The sequence below is a fragment of the Sordaria macrospora genome, chromosome 2, assembly GCF_033870435.1.
Source record: "Sordaria macrospora chromosome 2, complete sequence".
Classification (NCBI taxonomy): Eukaryota; Fungi; Ascomycota; class Sordariomycetes; order Sordariales; family Sordariaceae; genus Sordaria; species Sordaria macrospora.
In genome coordinates this window covers 4,737,323-4,758,943 of record NC_089372.1, presented here as the reverse complement: position 1 = coordinate 4,758,943, position 21,621 = coordinate 4,737,323, and the positions used below count along the sequence as shown (strand labels likewise).

Below are 21,621 nucleotides of genomic sequence, written 5' to 3'. Positions count from 1 at the left end.
GCACGGAGTCTTCTCCAGAGAGCGAGCGGAGCATAACGTCAAATGCCCGTCACTGCTAGGAAGACTGCAGATGACAGGTAGGGAGAGCGAGCCCTGCATGAAAGTGCTTGAAAGAAGCAAGAAACGCCAGAGTGCGCGCATAATCTAGTTTGCTCCTGCATCTCCCCTCAAAGAATCTCTTGATTACAAAGACAGGAAGCCCGGTCTATCGCTGCCATCCAATGCTTCGTAGCCGCTTCCTCATCGATCTGAAGCCCTTTCCACTCTTGTACGTCAAAAGATCCATAGCTACTACCGCCTACCATTCAACGAAGATGGATCCCGGAAATCGTGAGCGCGGCCTCAAGGCGGCCATCAACAACCCGCGCGTGTCCGAGCAGGCCAAGCAGCGCGATCGCGAGATCCTTGAAAGCGAGTTTGGAACTCGCATGCCCCAGGAGAGTACCACAGATATGGCAGAGGAGGAAGTTCTCACCGACATCCCCTCCAGCAAGCTTGGCTCATCCTCCGCTTCTACAGCCAAGAAGGGTCGCAGCAAGTCGGCTGGATCTCATGAAGCTGCCACCAGCTCCAAAACCGAGTCATCCACTTCCATGAATCTTGAGGGAAAGGACAGGGGCAATGTGTAAGTACCTAATCGCCGACCCTTTTCGGCCGCCATCATGAACCTGAACCCATTAAATACTATTCAAAGCGAGAGAAAGACCTTTGAGTGGTGGCTGACAAGTGTATTCTCGCAAAGTATCCGCGGACTGAAGGCAGCAATCAATAACCCCAACGTGTCGGAGAAGGCCAAGGAGAAGGACCGCAAGAAGCTGCACGATCTTGGAGAACCCATCGACTGAGGTGTTCTTGCCAAATTGGGCATTGGTCATACTGCCCCTGGACATGGAGGGTTCTGGAAGAGTCGTGCAAGTCAAAGATCTTGAAGGAATTAGGAAAGTTAACGGCACTAAAAGGGTACAACTTCATGATCGTCACACTCACCTGTGTACTTACATGGTACTGAGGTTCAGGAATGGATGAATGCAATCGGATTATCTTGATCACCATCATTCATCCTTTGTGTGAACGCAAAATAAAACCATGCAGGTGCCCTTCGATGGAAGTGATCGGTCTTGTATCCAACACCGCGGGAATGATGTGAACCGGAATGCCAAGACCTCGTCCCACTCCCCTTTTTCCCGGCTTACACGGTGAACGGAGCAGAAGATCTGAAGCCGCGGTTTCATGGCTACCTCTATGGTGCCTTCCAATTATCTGTCCATTGTTGAAGTATCTGGGCTTTAAGCTCCGGATTGTTCCTGCTGCGTTTGATAAGAATGTGTGGTGAGTGGATGATTGCGTGCTGTGTTGGGTTTGGGAATCGCCATCCGCCATCCGGATTCGAGACCGGCAGGGAAAGTGATCAACAAACAACTGCAATCAATCAGTGGCTCAAGGCTTTCAGGAATTCAGGAAACCCCCGCAGCCAAGGGCAATCATCGCCGATTCCCAACGTCATCACAGCCATTGACGCAACTGACTTCATCTTAAAAAGGGAAGGAAGCCTCCAAACAGTTTGTCTGTGGATCTTTGGTCACTGATATCCACTAACGACCGAACCGCAAACCGTCCGCCAAACTTGTTAGCACACCTTTTTGGGAACCTCGACGGCTCCAACAGGTCAACCCACCCGCTTGTCCACTTTGTGAGATGGAAAGGGCCACCCCGTGCCACTCTCCCAGGCCAGACGGGAACCACCAGATTAATTAAGACGATCGTCCCCACCCTTAAACAATGCATCACGTCGACTTTATCCATCACTGGTCCTCAGACGACACTATTTCAACTCCCACAACTTCCAGTCCTTCACCACCACTCACACACAACCCCAATGCCACACCACAGACCTACACACCCGACCCCGACGCAGAGCCTTCAGAGACCGCGCCAATCAAAGAGTCTCCAACGCCAGTCAGCAATACAACAGCTTCACCCACACCACCAGCTACAGCTACAGCTACACCCACGAAGAATCACCACACACAGCCATGAGCACCGCCGAGCAGCAGCAGCTTCCCTCCCGCGAGGAGCTCAAGGAGCGCGCCATTGAGGGCCACCCCATCACCACCGAAGAGGTCTCCAAGATCGCCAAGACGGAGACAGAGCTGACGGACGGTCGTGGACCAATCGCGGGCGGAGTTGCCGCGACGGCTCAGAGCTTGAAGGCCAAGCAGGAGCACTTTCTTGAGGTGGCCAGCGAGGTGTCTCACAAGCCTGTCGAGGAGATCACCAAGGAGGATGCCGCTGCTGTTGAGAGCGCCGAGGTATGGTTATTTACAATTATTTCTTTGATCGACCACTGTCAAATTCATCATCACCGTTGCGGTTTGATTCTGACAAATCTTGATTCATATGTGTACAGGCACGTCTTCTTGGTCACCGCCCGCCGAAGGGATCAACTGCCGCTACGATCCAGTCGATTGCGGACAAGAACGAGAAACTCATGTCCGAGACTAACAAGGCTGATGCCTAGGCTCTGGTGGATCGCAGTTCATTCAGAGGAGGATTGCTATGATGATTACGAAAATAGGGTTTGGCGCATTCAGGCATGGAGTTATGGAGATTGAGGTTTTTGGGAGAGATTATACAAAGAGCATGACATATGAATACACAGACGGAACAGTCTCAGCTGGGAAAACGTTGATTGATTGGGATCACTCAAGACTTTACATCAGATGTCTGCAAACGCACATTAGCTTGTCATAACCCAGCACCAACGATTAGAAAAAAAATATGTTCGACATTGCACGGATGGATTGGTCCCAGGAGTGAATTTTGATTGTCCCAAGTTTTTTGTCTGAGTTAACATCCCCACTCGCACCGAACTTATGGTGTTGAGAAACAGTTTGATAGAAGTAAGCACGGCGACGTTGGGGACGGTAGCCTCTATAACTTCCCCACTCTCAATATCGAATACGGAATAACGCATATACCAAGTATTTCTTAGGCCTGAACTAAAAGATATAACAAGTCTTATATTCAGAACTAGGCGTTCGTTTTGCTCAGTACTAGAATAATTGAGTTGGATTGGTGCGTGTGGGGTATATTCTTTTGTTTTCTCTTCCACCGGCAATTTGAAGCTGACACTTGGGAGCGAGATTGTTTCTTAACACTGATACCTGTAATTGATCTCGGTGTGCGAGAAAACGCAATGCGAATATCATTCATCATTGAACGCAGGGTCAGACAAGGCATGGTTGGTCAACAGAAAGGCATGAAATCGGATGTAGTAAACCAAATGCTATTTTTTGCTTGCTATCAAGTCAAGGCAGGCAGGTATTTATAGGTCATGTCGTCGTTACAAAAAGAAAGAGATCATTATTCATCCTCCCCTCGTCCTTCGACTTGTGCTCTAGGCAGAGTACCAGTCAACCAAAGCATCCTCGCCAAGCTTATCCTTGACGATACGCTCGCTCAGATCCCAGAGAGCCTGGCCAAGAACGGGGTCGGAAGCCTGGGAAGTTTCCTTTCCGGGCTGATCTACGTCCGAGAAATAGTGGCCGTTAAGGTTCTGCTCCTCGATCTTGGGGTCGGTAAGCGCCCACAAGGCACTGTAAGAACCCTGCTTCACGTCACGGCCGAAGGCCAGCATGGACCATGTGAGAAGCTTGCCGGTGATGCCGGGGTAGGCGTCCTTCCATTGTTGCTGCATGGCGGTGTTGACCTGATGTGTGGTATCTCATGTCAGCGAGACGAAATCGACATTGCGATTGATGATCGAAGGGAAGCTGGGGGGAAAGGGAAAACTTACAGCTCCAGGATGCACTGCAATCGCGTAAATTTTGTCCCCGTTTTTCTTGATCACCTTCTCCGCCAGCCCGTACTTGTTGAACAGAATCAGCGCCAGCTTGGTGCGGCCATACAACTCCGTCGGGCCCAGCTCCGGGTTGTTGATCTCGTCCAAGCTAGCAAAGTGCACTGCGCTCGGCGCCGTCCGATGCATCTCGCTGGCCTCAAAGACCACCCTTGGCGCAGGCGTGTTGGGCAACTTGCTCGTCTTCTTCAGGACAGGGTACAGCTGGTTGACAACATAATACTGTCCAAGATAGTTCACGCCGAAATGGCGATCGATCCCGTCCGCGTCCAGGCCGTACTGGTTCGTGTTGATGCCCGCTGACAGGACCAGGAAATCGAGCCGGTCGAGCTCTTCGCGGAGTGTCGAGAAGACGGAGCGGACCTGCGAGAGGTTGCCCATGTCGCATTCGCGCCATTCGACGACGGCTCCGGGGGATTCGGCGGTGATGGTCGCTTTGGCGTCCTCGCCTTGCTCCTCTTTGCGGTTCACCATGATTACCCGGCATCCGGCGTTGGCCAGGGCGCGCGAGACTTCGAAGCCGATGCCAAAGGCGCCGCCGGTTACGACGGCTACGCGGCCATTGAGGCCCTCGGGCTGGACGGGCTTGGGGCCGATGCCAGTGGCTTTTTGGAGGATGGACTGCATTTTGGTGGTTGTGTTGTTCTGTTGTTGTTTTGGTTTCGGGGGTATTGTTGGAGGTGTAAGTGGTAGTGGCTGTTAGTGTGTTGGCCTCGGGCAAGGTTGTCGAGAGATGGTTTTGACAGATTGATGATATGGAGAAAAGATAAGAAGTACAAGTAAGAGTGAGGAATACAACAATATCAACTTCTGAGGTCTTCCCACCCCTTCCCACCGAGAATTGATCAACGTCACTGCTGTCCTACACCGGTCGCACTTTCGTCTGAACATCATCGATTATCGTGACGTTAGCTCCAGGCACCGTGGTAAAGTGGGGTCATTGATGACATCACCACTTTCCTGAACGGGAACTCTTTTCGACGCTCTGGATGAACCACTTTGCCGCTATCTTCAACAACGAAAAGCCAATCAGAGAGATAATTTGGTATGTAGGGATTATTCATTTATGAATGTCTGAGACAGCCATATCGCTTGGTAGTCTTGACGACGATATTAACTGACTTTAGACTCTAGCATAGCAACAAGTATAATCTAATACTGGCTTGTTAGTTAGCTCGGTACTTCTAACATGCTTGACAAGATACATCCTAAACTGTCTCAAACCTTATGAAGACAAAACGACATGACTGGATACAGAATGAAAAGATATTAGCAGATTTCGATATGGCATATGCGAGGCACGATAACGCTTTTGTTATAGAACGGAAGGGATGAATTAGATATGGGAACGCCTAAGAAGATTGACGAGAGGTATCGAGCTAACAAACAAACGACAGTCATGACATCTGCCCCACCATTCTGACGCTGCAAAGAAAAGGCACCATCAACTCCGGCTTCATTCACCTTGCAGCATTCTTTTGAGCGAAAACACCTGGTGGGTTGAGTTAACGTTCATACCTAAATCTAGCAGCAGTCACACCAATCCTCATCCAACCCCTCCTTCGCATTTTCATCCCCAGGGGCATTCTTCCAATGTGAACGACCAGCCCAATCATTATCCCCCCGGACTTTAACGCCCTTACTCAGCTTCGCCGCCCACTTCAACAAGAACTCGTCCACCTCCTCCGGATTCTCCCCCCTTTCGCCGACCAAATTACTCGCCTTTACCTTGACCATCTGCCTCTCCAGGTTATACACGGTCGAAAACGTCAAAAAGCTCATGTACGCACTATCCACCGCCCCGCTGATCCAAGCATGGTGCGTGCTCAACGCCTCGCCGCTCATGAAAAACTTGCCGTTGCAGTGCACCTTCTGGAACTCAGGATAAAAGTCCTTGAACTGCCCTGGGCCAAAGAGCGCAAAGGCGCCGCCCTGCAAGGGGTCGTGAGACCAGGCGAAGGCGTGGTGCGTGACGTACTGCTGCTTAAGAAAGTCGAGCGTGATGGGCACAGGGACGTTGGCGGCAATGGTCTTGGGGTCGGCTTTGGAGAAGAGCTTGACTAGGGCGTGAAGACAGACGGAGACGACCTCGTCGTCGATTGAAGGGTCGGTCTTGGTGTAATCGGGTACCAGAGCGCCCATGCGCGTGGCGTCTTGCGCCCAGGAGTACGAGACCATCAGCACGGCCGGCTTGTCGGGTCCGTCGTTCCAGGAAGGGTAGACGACGTTGGATATAGGAAGGTCCGTGGACGAGACGCCGCCTACGAGAGTCCACCATGGCGAGGCAAACTTGATGGCTACCTTGGTGGCGCGGTCGTAGCTGAGCGAGCGGATGCCGGTTAGAACCTTGTCTGAAAGTTGTAGGCCTTCGATGTCGATGCGCCGGAGGGGAGCCATGGCAGTGGTGGAAAAGACGGTGCTGTAGTCGGTTGTGGATGGGGACTCTCCCTTGGGGCCGGTGGTAGTCACGCTGATGGCGGACTTGTCGGCGGTTTCGGACATGGCGGTTACGGGGCGGGAGGTGATGATCTTGATTCCGGGGGCTCCAGATCCCTCGGGCCAGTTGGGCATCTCGATTAGTTCCTTCATGCGCTCGGTGATCTGATGCATGCCGCCATCGAGACGCCACCATTTGGCGTGTTTGGCCGCCGCAAAGTCACAATAGTCGCAGATGGTCTCGGTGAAAGCTTGGTCGAAGAGTCCGGTAGACGTGTCGGATGCCTCGCCCATCGTCGTCTCCTCGTAAGTCAGTCTGGTAGCCAGGTAGTTAGTGGCCATTCAGGTAAGTTCTTCCTTTCCCCCTTGAAAGCTTACTTGGGATCAGCTTGAAGCATAAGCCATGCGCGGGTAGAGTAGTAATCATTGGATCCGTCCATGAACTTCTTGAAAGCGATGTCAAAGCTTTGAGCGTGGGTAAAGCTTTCAATGACACGTTTGACCGCAGCGTCGAATTTGCTTCCACTTTTGGTTGCGAATTGTTAACCCATCAAACCTAACATCATATAGATATCTGGTACTCACTCGGGTGTCTGGTTCTTATACCACCACATATTGGGGACTGGAATCTCGTTGGGTGTGCCGCTGTTTTTTTCCGTATAGTTGTATTCCGCCTTTTTGTGATCAAGCTGGAGAAAGCTGATGAGGTCGAGAGCACTGTCGAGTATGTCAGTATCCCACTGCTCAAAGCAAATTGTTCCTGGACGCTATCTCAGCAACAGAAAAACTGGTAACTTACGACCTCATGGTCTGGATATCCGGGATCCTCATCGCCCCAATATCATAATAATCATGCTCCGAATCCGGGTTCTTCCTATCCGAGAACCAATGCGTGTACAATCTTCCACCGACTCTCTCCGAGGCCTCGACAACATCGAAGTTATAGATGCCACTCATCTTGAGCATCAGCGCAGTGAACAAGCCAGCCACACCAGCACCCACGATGCAAATCTTGCCCTTGACGGGTGGTTCTCCGTCGCCAGAAAGAAGACCATCGCTCTCCTCGATATCATCTAGAGATGATGGGACATGGCGGAAGATGGGCTTGAGACCGCGGTCTTCTTCCTTGGACCAGCCGTGCTTTTTGGCGTGCTCTTCTTCCAGGTATTCCCGCAGGAGATGCTTGGCGTAGGCGATGCGAAGGCTGCCGCCGCCGCCGGGTGGGAGGAGGCCGTCGATGTCTCGGGGGATGTCGGTTTGGAGATGGGCCATAGTGGCCGAGGGCTATAGATATGTCTGAGAAAGAAATGGTAAAAAGGTGAATAAGGGTTGTCACGCTTTGTGTAGATGATCTTGTCAGTCCTTAGTTGCGCGAAACACAAACAAGGCTTTGGGGGATAAACAGACTTTTGTAGTAATTCCTTAACTGCCCTTCCTTCTCCCCTTGTCCTTGACTTTTTCTGTTGTTACTGCCTATCTCAACTTCTTGGAGGCCATGATCGATAGTGTGTGGACCGAAGAGCACTTGTGGCTAGCTGATCTTGTCATCAGGCCCCAATCTCGCAGGGTTTGTGTAACGGTTGTGGAGGAGGCTATCTCTAGACGTTGAGGCGTCGATACCAGCATATCACTTCTGAGGTGTCTGACTGAGGAGGTATCACTTTCTCAGCTGATAGACTATGCATGAGCTGAATTACTAGCACGAAGCTGAAGTGCAGAAGGGGATCGGTCCCGCGGAGAGGCCTCGTGCACTATTGGATCTAGCCTTTCTTTGCAGTCGTTAGCCGCATTAAGATGTTCTAGATCTAAAGTAGACCTTCGGCATTAGTGTCAGCCCGGCACTGAATATTGGGCTTTCCTGAATTCGAAGGAGGGGCCATTCGCTGTGTTCATCTGAAACGTTGAAGACGGGGTGCCCGGATGGATGTGAGGTGCTGTGAAAGATCTGTTAAGGTTACCCTCCAGCAGCTAAGCTTTCAGCGCTGTTTCACTGCCTTCCGCGGGTTCCAGCACTATCTGCACCATATCCCTGCCCTACCAACAGGGGATCTCAGGACCCTGCATCTGCCCATGTGATGCCCCACAGGGACACATACGGACCCACCCACTATGAACGTTCATCCCAAAATTCTCTTCTTAGTTCTTCACACCCACACGCACACATGAAAAAAGATGAAAAATGACTCGTGCACCGCACTTCCTTTCTTAACCACCTTTTCCAGACCCGACTTTCAACAATTGGCGGTTAACACCATTAACCGCCCGGCTAGCTCAATCGGTAGAGCGTGAGACTCTTAATCTCAAGGTTGTGGGTTCGACCCCCACGTCGGGCTCAATTCCCGGCGAACGTTTCCAAACGCGCCCTTCTTTTTCCTTCTCTTTCTTTTGTTCTTTTTTCCTTCGTTGGTATTATTTCTCCTTTCTATCGTCAACCCTTTACCTTCCTTTGCTCTCATTTCTTTTGCTCTGCACCGTTCTTCTTTCCTAAACCTCCATCTTCCTCCTTTGTCCGTTGCACCTTTTCCGTCGATCCTTTTTTTTTGCACCGCCGCACTCAAAGGGAATCCGCATGTCCGCGGTCTTCCTGTTGTATCTTCAACCGATGTGGACGCCTTGGTTCGTACATGTACGCGTCGAATTCTGGAGTGTCTGACGGGTCGACTGCTGTCCCGTACCAACCCAGCTGATGTTGTGGTATGTGCGGTAGTTCCTGCGGGAATTCCCCAAAGAATATTGAACTCAGATCTTGAGGATCGCTCTGGTGGTTGTCGTCGGGGACCCAAGAATTAAGGCAATTCCAGCCATCAATTTCGAGATCCAACTTCCCTGGGCCCTGAGGTTGGAAAGGTCGCTCTCTGTCTCGGGTTTGAGGTTCCTCCTCTGTTAGGCGTGGAAGCTCTGCAGCCTTACTACCCAAATGATTACGGTTGTTGTTTTCTTCAGTGTCGCTGTTGAGAAGCTATTCTACGGACGTTTTGATTTTCAAAACGATGCGTTGTTGCGTGGACGCAGGTAAGACCCACAAGTCCTCGTCTTCTTCAATGACTGACTGAAGTTGCGATGGGAGAAATTCCAGGGTCTGGTCGTCACTGGATTTTCTTTTCAGGGACGACTGTCGGGCTGGTCCGGGGGCTGGTTCCGCAATATCATCCTGGTCGTTTCCGTTTCTTATCAGCCTTTTACTCAAGGGCATGGTAGATGACTTGTTGGTAGTTTTCAAGGAAGAGAAAGGCACCACTCACAAGGGCTAGGAATCATCGCGTCGAAACGAAACACGGTGCGATATGTATGTTGCCACTGCTCAATCGCCGGTTTTCCTCTTCCCAGCGTACGCCCCCAGCTCTTCATTTGTGCGAATTGGATCTTCGAGATTGTCTCTTCCGGCACAAAAGGTTTACCGGCTGTGGCCTTGTGACGCCGTTTGAGGTGGTCCCTGTTACCGATAGTATTAGTATGCGTCTTCCTTTTCCCAGTATGGCTTTCTAACAACGACGCTCCGAAGGGATACTGACAAAACAAACAGATACTGACTTCAACCGACGCATGTTCTCATATCCGGGATGGGCACAACTCTTCCATTTCGGTATGCTGAAGTGCTTGGGGTCGTGCTTGTAAAACGGACAAGCTAGGTAGCGAGTCACTGTCTCCTCCTCCTCCTCGGACAGGTTCTGCGTGCCTTGAGTGACTTCTCTGGGTATAGTCCACTTCAAATAATCATCCCCATCCTCAACACATGTATTGTCCTTGGGTTTGTAAGGAATAGGTTGAATGCCTCCTACTATTGGGGTGGGCATTTTATTCACGCGTACTGCGCCGATACCTTGAGCTGGCATCGAGTGATTCCGGTCCTGGGGACCTTGCCAATCCCCCAGCTGCGGTAAGATTGGGTTACCGCCATACCCAACTCCTTGATCATGTGGAGACGAATGATGGCTTTGGCTTGTTATGAGAGGTGTCTCAATGTCGTAGCCCTGCAGGATAGGAAACGTAGAGCTTTCGTATGCCTCAGATTCAAGCGATGACGGCCAGGTGCCATGGCAATTCAGGAGTGAAGATGGGGTTCGGGGAGAGGAATGATCCAAGGCCGGATGCCATCCTTGCTGGGTCTTCCTTATAAGCCTGTTCTTGTTCATGCTTGGAACAATAGCAGGTAGTATTAAGCCTGACTTTTGATCCGGATTTATTAAAGGTGACTGGATGAAATGTCGCCCTCTCGTGCTGATTTGTGGAGGTCAACTTGGTGTAGCAAGAACGTGTGGAAGTACTCTTGACTTGAGCCATTCCGCTCTGCTAGCCAAGTGGAGGAATAGACACGGAAGAATAAACAGTGCCAAAGGAAGAGTCTAGGACTTTTATATGGCATTTTCCTGCAGAGTGACACAGGTGACTGGGGGTTATACATCAGAATTTGAACCGTTCGCCGTCAACCCCTCAGAGGTTGCATTACCAGCTCGCTTCAAAAAGGCCTCATAAAGGTAGCTTCTGACTGGACTGCCAGCGGAAGAACCAGAGGCAGAGCAACCCACCAACTGCCGGTGGTGAATCAAGAGTACACAGCATATTCATTAACACCATAGCAACGTTGAAAGATTAGGCAGAGACTTCAGACAGCCTTACGTTCTGGAGATTGATCTAGACCAGGTGTGAAACAGAACCCAATGCGGTGCAGACCCTGCAGTAAGCCGGTCGACCGCGTGGAACTATCGTCGTCAGCCTGTCAATGGAACATGTTTGGATAACAGGCGAGACAGCTGGCAGACGACACTTGTGCCCATGTTACATACCGTTTACAAAAGGAATCCACAGGACAAAATCGGGCGGTTTGGAGGAAAGAGAGAGCCCTACGAGGTATGGTAGACTGGAGCCACTATTCCTAGCATGTGCCCATCGTCACTGCTGTTGTTTGATGTCACAAGCAGTCGTACAGTCATGCTGCCAAGATCACCACCGCTCCATACCCACTTTCCAATCAGAAAACTTACCAGACCGCTGGGACATATCTCATTGCTCCGTCCCCCAACTTTCACGGCCGTTGAATGGGAAAATCATCATGAGCGAAATATCGAGTAAATACTAGGAAACGTCGTTGATCCAGGTGATAAATTCAAATACAGATCTAATGCAGAAAACAAGATACTAGGTAAGCACAACGTTGAATACCAGAAAAAAACCGATCCGATGTATACAAAAAAAAAAAAAAAAAAAAAAAGATTCCCCCGAGATCCTAACCAAAATCCAATGGTCGCAGCCAACACCTCATTCAGACCCAGTGACCCTGAATTACTCCTCAGAAATCATGGAAGACTCCTTCTCCCCCTCCTCCTCCTCAGAGGGATCCTCATTCTCAGGCAGCATGGAAGGGGGCTCATCCACCTCAGGGACGGTGCTTCAGATCCGGAACAAAACCCTTCTCCTGCGTGCTATCCTCCTCCTCTTCTTCTACCTCCTCCTCCTCCTCTTGCTGCTGTTCAACATCACCGCCCTGATCATCTTCATCCCAATCAGGAGGGGGAGGCATCTCCCCATCTCTAATGAGCCTGCGCATACTCTCTTGTTGCGCATTATAGAACCACTCCAGCCTCTGTCTCATAGCATCCGGGTATCCCTTTTTGGCCGAATAATACAACTTATACGTTGTCTGGCACATCTCCTTCAACTCTTCGGGCGTCTTGCCATCGAGGTCTTCCGCGAATCCCTCGGGTGTATCGTACCACACCAGCTCGTCGATAATACGGGGTCTGGCGCCCGGGCCTTCGCTCACCCTGGCCTTCCACGAGAGGGTTCGGTGCTCGCCGAACTCGGAAGGTCCGGCCAGTAGTCTCCTGTCGCACTCGCTTCTCAGCTCGGAATAGGTCATCATTGTAAATCTGCCCCTGTTGGCTAGCTGCCAATCGGATTCTTCACGCTCATCATCTGAATCTTCGGGGTCTGAATCGCCAGGTTCTGAGTCCTTAACACCCTTTGTCTTTGAAGTAGCCTTTGCCTTTGCAGGAGTAGCCTTTGCCTTTGCAGGAGTAGCGTTCGCCTTCTTCGGAGTAGCATTTGCTTTCGGGGCAGCAGAGTCCCCCTGAGAAGCTGCTGGTTCCTGAGAAACAGATCTAAGCCTCTCACTCCGTCTGGTGCTGACCTTGCCTTTTTTAGCGGGGGTCTTCGGCTCGGCGGCGTCGGGTGGCGGCGGCGTCTTCCTCTTGTTCTGGGGGCTCTGGGGTGGTTTCTCAGCGGGAGGGTTTTCAGGTTCAGGGGTTTGCTTGGCCCTCTTGCTTGGTCGGCCGGATGACTCGGAGTCGTCGTTTTCGTTGTCGTAGTCAGCATCATCTTCTGCTCTCCTCTTGTTCTTGGGGCTCTTGGAGGGATTCTCAGCGGGATTTTGTTCAGGTTCAGGGGTTTGCTTGGCCCTCTTGTTTGGTCGGCTAGACGACTCATCATCGTCGGCGTCGGCGTCGTCTGTCGCTCCACGCTTACGAGAGTTGGAAGCCTCCTCTTGTGTCCCCTGCTGCTCTTGCGGCTCCGGCCCTTTCTCCTTCTCCATCGTATCATCCCCCTTCCGCTTCTGTTGCACGTGTGTCTTCCGCAAGACTGTTTCGAGCATACTCGCCGTCTTCCACGCCTGCCTCTGTACGGGCGCCACTGCCTGCATATTTTGATAGTCCTGCACCAGACCGCGAGTTATAGCCGAGTCATCGAAAATGTTATCGAACGAATCGTTCGCTGCCTCGTTATTATCTTTCTCAGGATGCGTCTCTGTTCCCGGAGTGGAATCATAAGTAGAAGCATCCTCATATTCATCATTGAGCTCGTCATTGAGCTCATCCTCGTTCTCATCCTCGTTCTCATCCTCGTTCTCATCCTCGTTCTCATCCTCGTTCTCATCCCCGTTCTCATTGTTCTCTTCCTCCCCGTTCTCCTTCTCCGATGTCTTCTCCTTCTCAGGCTGCTTCTTCCCGTCCGGAGTGGAAACATAAGTAGAAGCGTCCTCAAACTCACCATTGAGCTTGTCATTGAGCTCTTGCTCTGCTCGCGCCTTCGCCTCCCTCTCCTTCTGCTCCTTCTCCTTCTGCTCCATCCTCTTCTTCTCCCAACCCCTTCTTTCCTCTGCCTCAGCCGCATTGAGTTCCTGCTGATTTTCAGGCTTATTTACCATTTGCTTCAATTGGTGTTCCGCCTTGCTCTCCTTGACGTGTAGTGACTGATCCTTCATCGCCTTTTGTACCTCCGTGTCATCCCATTGCCCGGCTTGCCCGGCTTGGTTGGCTTCCTCCTCGGCACGGGCCACATCCTTTTCGAAACGATTGAATTCGCCCTTCATCATGAGGCCCCAAAGGCCATGCAAGGATCGGTTCATTGCTATTCTGAGCCTGTCCGGGTTCACGGTACGAGCCGGATTAGCCGGGTCTTTGTCGGTCTCCAGGGCGATGCAGCTCAACTGATTCCACCCAAGGATGCCGAAGCGGAGAAACGCCATGGCATTGGCGATGGAATGCAAACTACACTCCCAACCACGGGTTTGTGCTGTGGTAGAAACGTTGAATGCCTCGCTCGTTTCGGGAATTTGCTTGTTGCAGCGACGAAGCCAATCTGTCAGAAGATCGACGGCTGCGTTGAACTTTTGCTCACGCTTATTTGGGTCGGAATCAAAATGCCACAAGTGGCCAGTGTCTCTCTCTCGGACAATTACTGTCCAATGATCTGGCTCATAATGGTGGACAAAGTGAACAGTGTAGCGGGCTTGATCGAAATTGTCCTCGAAAGTAGAAATGTCTCCCCAAATTGGGCCAACAGCTTCCTGATTTGCGGCTACCTCTGAGAATGTTTGTGCTCGTTGCTCCACGCCCGTCGTTGGATGGGAAACATCGATAAAAAAGGCCACGGGGGCGAGCCACCAGTTTCCCAGCCCCCAAGCTCCCAGTAGTGCTCTGGCGCCGGGTTGATCCTGAACGTACGAGATAAAACGGCAAGCCAAATGATACACTGCATCAATCGAGAGGTAGTTACTTTTGCGCATATCCACTAGGGCATTATGGATCTGCTCATAGGCCGCCTCGGCATATATGGAACGATCTGCAAGTTTGAGCCTATCGCAACATCTAAAATCAACCCGTTCGTAAGCGGGATGAAGTCCCTCAAGATCCTTGCCGAAATAAGCATCGTATGGGGGGATAATGACGGAAAGGACTTCATGTGGCGGCAATGGTAGGGATGGGTATGTAGGAAACCGAAATGTTAGGTGTTGTTGCTGGTATCTGACAGCGTTGAAAAACGTAGGATGGGGTACAGCATGTTCCTTCCCATCCTTTCGTGGGATGTTATCAAGCTTGGCGGGATTCTTACCCGGTGGCTGGCTGGAATTTCCCATGGTGTCCGAAGGCTTAGATCCAGAACTTTCTTGGTTAGGTGTCCCGGAGGAGACTGAGTTGGACTTCCCAGAAGAGGCCGCTTTGGTCTTATCAGCAGAATTGGAGTCCGTCTTCTCCTTTGAGGCTGAAACAGCCTTGACAGTACTGGCCCCATCGTCTTTGGGAGTGGGTGGTGGCAAAGCGACTCCCACAAGGCCGTGTAAAGAGCTTGTCATTGTTTCGCACGGCTTTTCTGAACCATCTAAATGAGCTGAAGAAGCAGACTTATCTCCACTCTCGTTTGAGCCCTCATCAACCGCCATTGCTTCAGTCGGGAGTGCATCGACGTGCGGTGTTGGCTTGAGTCCCATTGATAGCTCCATCGCCTTCATCATATCAAGTCGCAACTTCTGTGACTTCGCCCAGTCGTCCCCTCCCCTCCCATACGCAGGGATTTCGTGCCAGCCCAAGACGCCAAAGCGAAGGAAGGCTAAGATGTGAGCAACGGCGTGCAGGCCACATTCCCAGGCGAACTCTTGGGGAACGACGTCAACGAGACGGTGCTTCGTCTTTTTGGAAACATCAATCCTGTTTTCGCGACACCAATTGCGCAGCCCAGAAAGAACGGATGCGTGCCTTTGTTCGGCTTGATCTTGATTAGATTTGAAAGAATCAAAGTACCATGTGTTGCCGGTAAGTTTCTCCCTAATGATGACTGCTAGATGTTTGATGTCCGTAAAGCATACCCAGTAAACGGTATAAGCGGCTTTTGGAGCTTCCCTGGGAGTAGTGGGAGCGTCCGTTTCCCCACCATTTTGCGTCGTGCCCGATGTTGGGTTTGGTGTCTCAACCAGAGGCAGGTTAATGCTCTCCTCCGGGGTTGCAATCCACCATTGTCCTTCTTCAAATTTTCCAAGTACCGCCGTCTCTTGCTGTTGAGCCTGCGAGATTAAGCGGTAGGCAAGGTGATGAATTGCTTCTTTGGATGGAATGACATCCTTGGAGTCCTTATGGTCGGCGAACCTGGATAGCTCCTTGTGATTCTGGAAGTTGTGACGTAATTCGCAGAGAGCATTGTGTTGCTGTTCGTAGGCTTTCAAAGCAGCCTTTTCCTTGTCCTCCGACTGATGCCCCAAGTGATGATTGTCGAGGTACGGGATTTGAACCCGTTCCCAAGCAGTGGCTAAGATATTTCCATCGCTTTGCGGAGTGTCATCCTTTTTGGGCTTGTTGTACGGAGAGGTCCATGAAGGGTGAAGATCTTCATCTCTTAGGCTGAAGCCGAAGGATTGTCGCAAATCGAACTCTTCTTTGATAGGTTTAATATTGGGTAGGATGGTTGCATCAACTTTGAATCCGTGACCGCCAGCGGCATTAGAAGCCGCCATTGTGTGTTGATGGTGTGGTAGTTCTTGAGCGGCTTGTTGTTCGGTTGTCTTCGAGTGTTCTGTGAACAGCTCGATGCTATAACTTGGTTACCGGGGGTTGGGAGCTTATAACGGCCAAAGAAGATTGTGTCGTGAGCTTGTTCGTGCCGACCACAACCGTAGTAGATAAACAAGGACAAACTTGAGAATAAAGCACGGCCGGGCGAGACGATTAAAGAGGCCATTATCGAAGGTGACGAGAACAATGAAGCCACTGCCGAGTCAAGTCCAAGGACAATGGAGCAGGGCATTGAACCCGTTGTCGATGGACCAAAAAATCCATCGTGGCTTCAGCCTTTGGCGTTCTCGAGTCCATTGTTCACAAGAGCAGCTAAGCAGAGCCGCCTTAGAAGAGTTGGTGCTAGAACGATGAAGGATCTGTATCGTACCCGAAGGTTGATGGCAATGGGTCATGAGGTTTCGGAGCCGGGAGGCCTTGTAATGGTAAGGGGTTGGAAAGGCATGACACTTTCTGTTAGCTCTATTCCGCTTTTTCACGTCCGGAAATTCGTAAAGGTGAGAAGGAGAAGAGTGAGCAATGAAGAGCTCCGTCATGAAAGCTGCGGCAGGGACCCCTAACCCTGAGCTGGTGGATGAGCATCAATCAAAAAGCTTGAGACGGAGGACGTTGAGCTAACAAAAAAAGGAAAGAGATGGAAGAAAAAGTGGGATGAATGGACCAGAAGGCGTTTGAGCTGTGACTGAAAGAACACAACTGAGGCAAGATCAATCTCGACAAAGACGCCATCTGTAGCGGTCCTTCCTTTTGGCGTCGCAGAACGGAATCTTTGTTTTCATTTTGCTATTTTTGGGAAAGAGCGCCCGTGAATAAAAACGCCACACAAAAATGGGCTGGAAGGCTGGAAGGGACCGGGAGTCCTGACTGAAGTGGACGACGAGTGGACCCGCTTTTCAGGAACGGGAGCTTGGCATCCATAACGGGCTTCTCCACAGTGACGAAGTTTTTCTGGACGGGACTCCGCAAACTGGAAGGGTTCTCAATGTGTCAGCCGCACCCCACTGTAACGCCGCCCTGAACGCCCCAATTCCTGCCAGTGACCACAGTAAAGCCCACTGTTATTGCCTGCTCAAGCCAATGAAAATGGCAACTGAGACAACAAAGTCGAAACTTTCACTTGGGGACGACGTGGCTTGGCAGCAAACCTCCTTCCCTTCCCTTTTTGGTTCTTACCTACTTCCCTTCCGCTTCTAGTTTTTTCACTTCTTCCCTTTCAACACTACATCTCCCATCTTTCTTCATTCATTGTCCCCTTCTCCAGTCTATGATGAAGGCTACTCCCAAAATTTCGCGCCTTCTTACCCGATCAAGCAATCGCGTCCTTGGTGTCTCCTTGTCCCAACCCGCCTCATACCCTCTCACCTCACTTTTGCTTCACTCTTCCGCCACTCCAGCCAAACTCACGACTGGACAGACTCTTCAGCTCCCTTACCGCCACGGCCTGAATTCTCACTCAGCCTCTTTCTCGACCTCTAGCCCCTCTCACCAGGAGGCTGCTGCTGTTGCTGCTGTTGCTCCCGCTCCCCAAGTCTCTCCCGCCCCCGTCGCCGACATGCCGGGTGTTTACGCCGATATGGCTGGCCGCCTCGATGCCCGCCTGCTCAAGGCCCTCAACACCATGGGCTATGCCAACATGACCCCCGTCCAGGAAAAGGTCCTCAACATGGGCTCCTTCACCCAGGACTGCCTCGTCCAGGCCAAGACCGGCACCGGCAAGACCATCGCCTTCCTTCTCCCCGCCCTGCACACGCTCTTGAACGCCAAGGACCTCGACCCCTCCCAGGTCGCCTTGTTGATCCTCGCTCCCACCCGTGAGCTCGCCCAGCAGATCGTGGACGAGTGCGAGAAGCTGGTCAGCCAGTGCAACCCCAGGTTCGAGTGCCATCTTGCCGTTGGTGGTAGCGCCAAGGCCTCCAGTCTCAGCAAGTTCCTCCGCGGCAAGCCCACCATCCTCGTGGCCACTCCCGGCCGTCTGGATGACTACCTTTCCGACGAGCGTGTTAGGCAAAAGTTCAACAACCTCCGCTGCTTGGTCCTGGACGAGGCCGACTGCATGCTTGATCAAGGCTTCTTGCCCGCCCTGACCAAGATCCTCACAAGCCTGCCCAAAAAGCAACAGGCTGGCTGGCAGGGTATGTGCTTCAGTGCCACGCTCCCTCCCACAATCCACAAGGTGCTGCATCATGTTCTTGCTCCTAAGCACGCCCACATCACCACTGTCGACGAGAATGAGGCCCCTACCATCAACAGCGTCCCTCAGTCGTACATGAAGGTCGACTCGGTTGATGATGTCATTCCTACCCTCCACAAGCTCCTGTCAGCCGAACGTTTTGACAACCCCAAGCTCAAGGCTGTTGTCTTCTGTTCGACCGCCAGACAAGCCGCTCTTTTGTACACTCTCTTCGGTCACACCGGCGGCGCTGCCCCCGCGAAGCTGCCTGTTTGGCAGATGCAGTCACGCATGAACCAGGCGCAGCGCACCAGGACAACTGAGGAGTTCAAGAGCACCGAGAGCGGTATCCTCTTTGCCTCGGACGTGGTTGGACGTGGCTTGGACTTCCCCGACATCCACCTTGTCATCCAGGTTGGAATTCCCCTTAACAGCGAGCAATACGTTCACCGTGTTGGAAGAACCGGTCGCGCTGGCAAGGGTGGCCGCGCCGTCATGATTGTCACCCCCGAGGACTTTTGGTTTGTCGAGCGCAACCGCCAGTTCCCCATGGTCCAGTCCAAGCTCGAGCACGCCAAGGCGGCCGCCATCGACTCGGCCGGCATCATCAGCCAGTCACTGGCCAAGGTTCCCGATCAGGTCAAGGCCCAGGCCTACGTTGCCTTCCTCGGCTTCACCAACACCATGCGCTCCAAGATGAAGATCACCCCCGCCCAGATGGTTCAGATCGCCAACCGTTATGCCTTCTCCCTTGGCTGCGAGGAGCCCCCTGCCATTGAAGCGTCTACCATTAGCAAGATGGGACTCAAGGGTGTTCCTGGCTTGATCAAGAATAAGGGCCCATCTTTCAAGTCTCAGCGCGGCGGTAACAGGCAGAACCAATCTGCCCCCCGCGGCGGTGGTCGTGATGCCGGCCGTGATTCTGGCCGTGATGCTGGTCATGATGCTGGTCGCGACGCTGCTCGCGATGTGGATGCTTCCTTCTTCGGCAATGGTTCCAACGGAGGTGCTCCTCGTCGTGGTGGTGGTGGTGGTGGCCGTGGCCGTGGTGGCTTTGGCGGCAGAGGACGCGGTGGCCCTGCCGGTGGTGCCGGTGGTGACAGGAACAGTGGCTTCAAGAAGCCTCGTGACGACTCTGCGCCTCCCGGTCAGAACAAGAGACCGAGACGCGAAGATTTCTGATTGACGCCTGGACCGCGAGAAGAAAGCACACGACCGACCGAAAGGGAATAACCATCCCTGTTATTGATCATGACAAAAGATACCCAACCTGGCAGTTACGATACACCTTGGTTTTACACATGCACAAACGTTTTGTTTTTGTTTCCTTGATGACACCACGAGGACTGAGATAGACAGCGGGGCATTTCAGATTATCACATAGAGTCTAGAATTTGGTGTTAGATAAAAGTTCTATAACTCTTGTTTTGTTAGATAGACCGGATGGAGGGAGCAAGGCGTTCAGGCTAGGCCGGGGCAACATAGTCATAGACACGATTTTCATTCCATATTCATAGTTAACATCTCCAAGCCTCTATAACTACAACGTGTGTCCAATATTCTTCATCGTCCGTTTAGTCCCATGCTCCACGCTTGTAATAACTCACCCACCCTCCCTCTCCCGAAACCAGAAGCAAACAGATTCACAGTCAACCCACGACTCAAACAACCCTCACCGTCTTGCCCGTCTCAACCTCATACACCCACCCACTAATAGGAACCTCATCCTTGACCAACTTGGTCCCCCTCAAAAACTCGATATCGTCCCGAACAGCCTGCGTCAGCTCAGGGAAAGGAAGGAAATCCAGCTTTCTTTCCTCAAGCTCCTTTCGTGCTTCGACACTGTTTGGTATCCATTTCAGTTAGCCACAGCCCCCAAAAATGACAAAAAGGAGGTAAATGAAAGGACAAAAAAAAAAAAATAAGGAAAAAAAAGGGAAAACATACCCAAGATTCTCCTCAGCCACACCATAAGCATCCTCATTCTTGAACGTCAACATGCCGCAGCCGGTATGCTTGACGATGGCGATGGCTTCCGTGGCTAGAAGCTGCTGGCTGATGATGATGCTGCGGAGGGCGTCTTTGGTTGATGCGCCGGCCTAGATTTTGTTTGTATAAAAATGTCAACCACCTAGGTCTAATCACCACAAGGCCAAAGTGAAGTGAATAATAGTGTGAGCTGGGACGGGGACTCGAACGTACATTCCGAATAACATGCGCATCACCCAATTCGATCCCGAACGCTCTCGCGGGATCAATACGAGCATCCATGCAAGTGAGCAGGAGATACTTCTTTGCGGGCGGGAGGGCGAGATGGCCTTTGTCGAAGGTGGAGGAGTAAGAAGCCGAGGCGGCCTCGATGCGGGTGACGATGTCTTCGTTGGTGACGGGCATTTTCGGTGTTGGTGTTGGTAGAGAGAGAAATTTTTGTGTGAGTTCTTGACTGATCGAGTTGGTGAAGAGAGCTTCGAAGTGGTGAGGACTTTTTGAGATGAGCGGTTATAGCCAAGACTGAGTGGTGAAACGAGGTAAGGTATAAATGTCGTTACAAGTGAGTGGATACAACTTTCAAGTTTAGAGCTTGGTGCTACCGTCTTGGTGATGAGACTTTATATAGATGTAGTTGGCGACCGGTGATTGCTGATCTAAATCCTGATATATGTCATTCCCACAGCCTCATGAAACCCTCAGCCAAGCCCTTCATGGCGGGCTCGCGCGGGAGGGATGGCGTGCTCACACCGAGCGGGACCGAATGGATTCCCCCTCCGACTCAGCTTTGTTGCCCCTCTCTTCGACGGCGTTGGTGTCAACCAATCAAAGAGCAATCTTGCATTTGCGAATATCTACAAAGCTCTGCATATACTGTGTGGTTGGCGAATTGCATCACAGAGATGCTTGCATTTCACAATTCCTGTGGTTGACAGGAGCGCGTGTACTTACATAATCTAGTAATCTACCCTCACGCCGGTTGTTCCTGTCAAATCAATATTGAAGCGTGGTCATGAAGCGGTGAAAAAAAAAGATGCAAAAAAGTGATATACGTTACCGCTCTGTTCAAAAACGCCAGTCTGGTCAACCAAAGATGTCTCTAGATTGTATAGTACAGAAGGGGTAGGGTAGTGTACAGTTTCTTGTTTCGAAGTCATAAGCTTGCGTAGCTCTCATTCAGCCATTGCAGGCAGGGTATGCTGAAGAGCAAGAATATCGGTAGGGCTGAGTCCTGACAACAAACAAGATTCCTTTGTTGTACAAGGTGATTAGTGAACTTGGGCTCGACCCCGGCTTCCGAGCTCGGCTTCCAATCCAAGAATCATCAGTGTTGCTCCATTAGACGAGCCGTCGATGGTAGGTGGGATTCATTTGCAAATCATATCCCA

The 21,621-nt window shown here is 51.6% G+C and overlaps 7 protein-coding genes and 1 non-coding gene across 8 annotated transcripts; 4 read left to right on the top strand and 4 right to left on the bottom strand.

Moving 5' to 3' along the window:
• Positions 1-66: 66 nt before the first annotated feature.
• On the top strand, positions 67-1,076 carry SMAC4_03185 (uncharacterized protein). The gene is made up of 2 exons (XM_003349549.2): positions 67-625; positions 743-1,076. The coding sequence occupies exons 1-2, from the start codon at positions 222-224 to the stop codon at positions 843-845; spliced, it is 507 nt and encodes a 168-aa protein (XP_003349597.2). The 5' UTR covers positions 67-221; the 3' UTR covers positions 846-1,076.
• A 524-nt stretch (positions 1,077-1,600) lies between these two features.
• SMAC4_03184 (uncharacterized protein) lies at positions 1,601-2,801 on the top strand. Its single transcript, XM_003349548.2, has 2 exons — positions 1,601-2,309; positions 2,408-2,801. The coding sequence occupies exons 1-2, from the start codon at positions 2,034-2,036 to the stop codon at positions 2,516-2,518; spliced, it is 387 nt and encodes a 128-aa protein (XP_003349596.1). The 5' UTR covers positions 1,601-2,033; the 3' UTR covers positions 2,519-2,801.
• A 464-nt stretch (positions 2,802-3,265) lies between these two features.
• SMAC4_03183 (uncharacterized protein) lies at positions 3,266-4,748 on the bottom strand. The gene is made up of 2 exons (XM_003349547.2): positions 3,797-4,748; positions 3,266-3,709 (listed from the first exon to the last, which is right to left on the bottom strand). Exons 1-2 carry the CDS (start codon positions 4,484-4,486, stop codon positions 3,398-3,400), a joined length of 1,002 nt encoding a protein of 333 aa, XP_003349595.1. The 5' UTR covers positions 4,487-4,748; the 3' UTR covers positions 3,266-3,397.
• Positions 4,749-5,157: 409 nt separating this feature from the next.
• On the bottom strand, positions 5,158-7,789 carry SMAC4_03182 (uncharacterized protein). Its single transcript, XM_066089902.1, has 5 exons — positions 7,703-7,789; positions 7,095-7,632; positions 6,881-7,012; positions 6,674-6,820; positions 5,158-6,611 (listed from the first exon to the last, which is right to left on the bottom strand). The coding sequence occupies exons 2-5, from the start codon at positions 7,565-7,567 to the stop codon at positions 5,384-5,386; spliced, it is 1,980 nt and encodes a 659-aa protein (XP_065946222.1). The 5' UTR covers positions 7,568-7,632; positions 7,703-7,789; the 3' UTR covers positions 5,158-5,383.
• Positions 7,790-8,555: 766 nt separating this feature from the next.
• On the top strand, positions 8,556-8,628 carry SMAC4_13284. The gene has a single exon. It is a non-coding gene; the product is annotated as a tRNA-Lys (tRNA).
• Positions 8,629-11,656: 3,028 nt separating this feature from the next.
• SMAC4_03181 (uncharacterized protein) lies at positions 11,657-16,016 on the bottom strand (the record flags this gene model as incomplete). The annotated part of the gene is made up of 1 exon (XM_003349545.2): positions 11,657-16,016. One exon carries the CDS (start codon positions 16,014-16,016, stop codon positions 11,670-11,672), a length of 4,347 nt encoding a protein of 1,448 aa, XP_003349593.1. The 3' UTR covers positions 11,657-11,669.
• Positions 16,017-17,341: 1,325 nt separating this feature from the next.
• Positions 17,342-19,426, top strand: SMAC4_03180 (uncharacterized protein; the record flags this gene model as incomplete). The annotated part of the gene is made up of 1 exon (XM_003349544.2): positions 17,342-19,426. The coding sequence occupies one exon, from the start codon at positions 17,342-17,344 to the stop codon at positions 19,424-19,426; it is 2,085 nt and encodes a 694-aa protein (XP_003349592.2).
• Positions 19,427-19,503: 77 nt separating this feature from the next.
• Positions 19,504-20,880, bottom strand: SMAC4_03179 (uncharacterized protein). The gene is made up of 3 exons (XM_003349543.2): positions 20,447-20,880; positions 20,192-20,343; positions 19,504-20,086 (listed from the first exon to the last, which is right to left on the bottom strand). The coding sequence occupies exons 1-3, from the start codon at positions 20,636-20,638 to the stop codon at positions 19,906-19,908; spliced, it is 525 nt and encodes a 174-aa protein (XP_003349591.1). The 5' UTR covers positions 20,639-20,880; the 3' UTR covers positions 19,504-19,905.
• Positions 20,881-21,621: the final 741 nt, after the last annotated feature.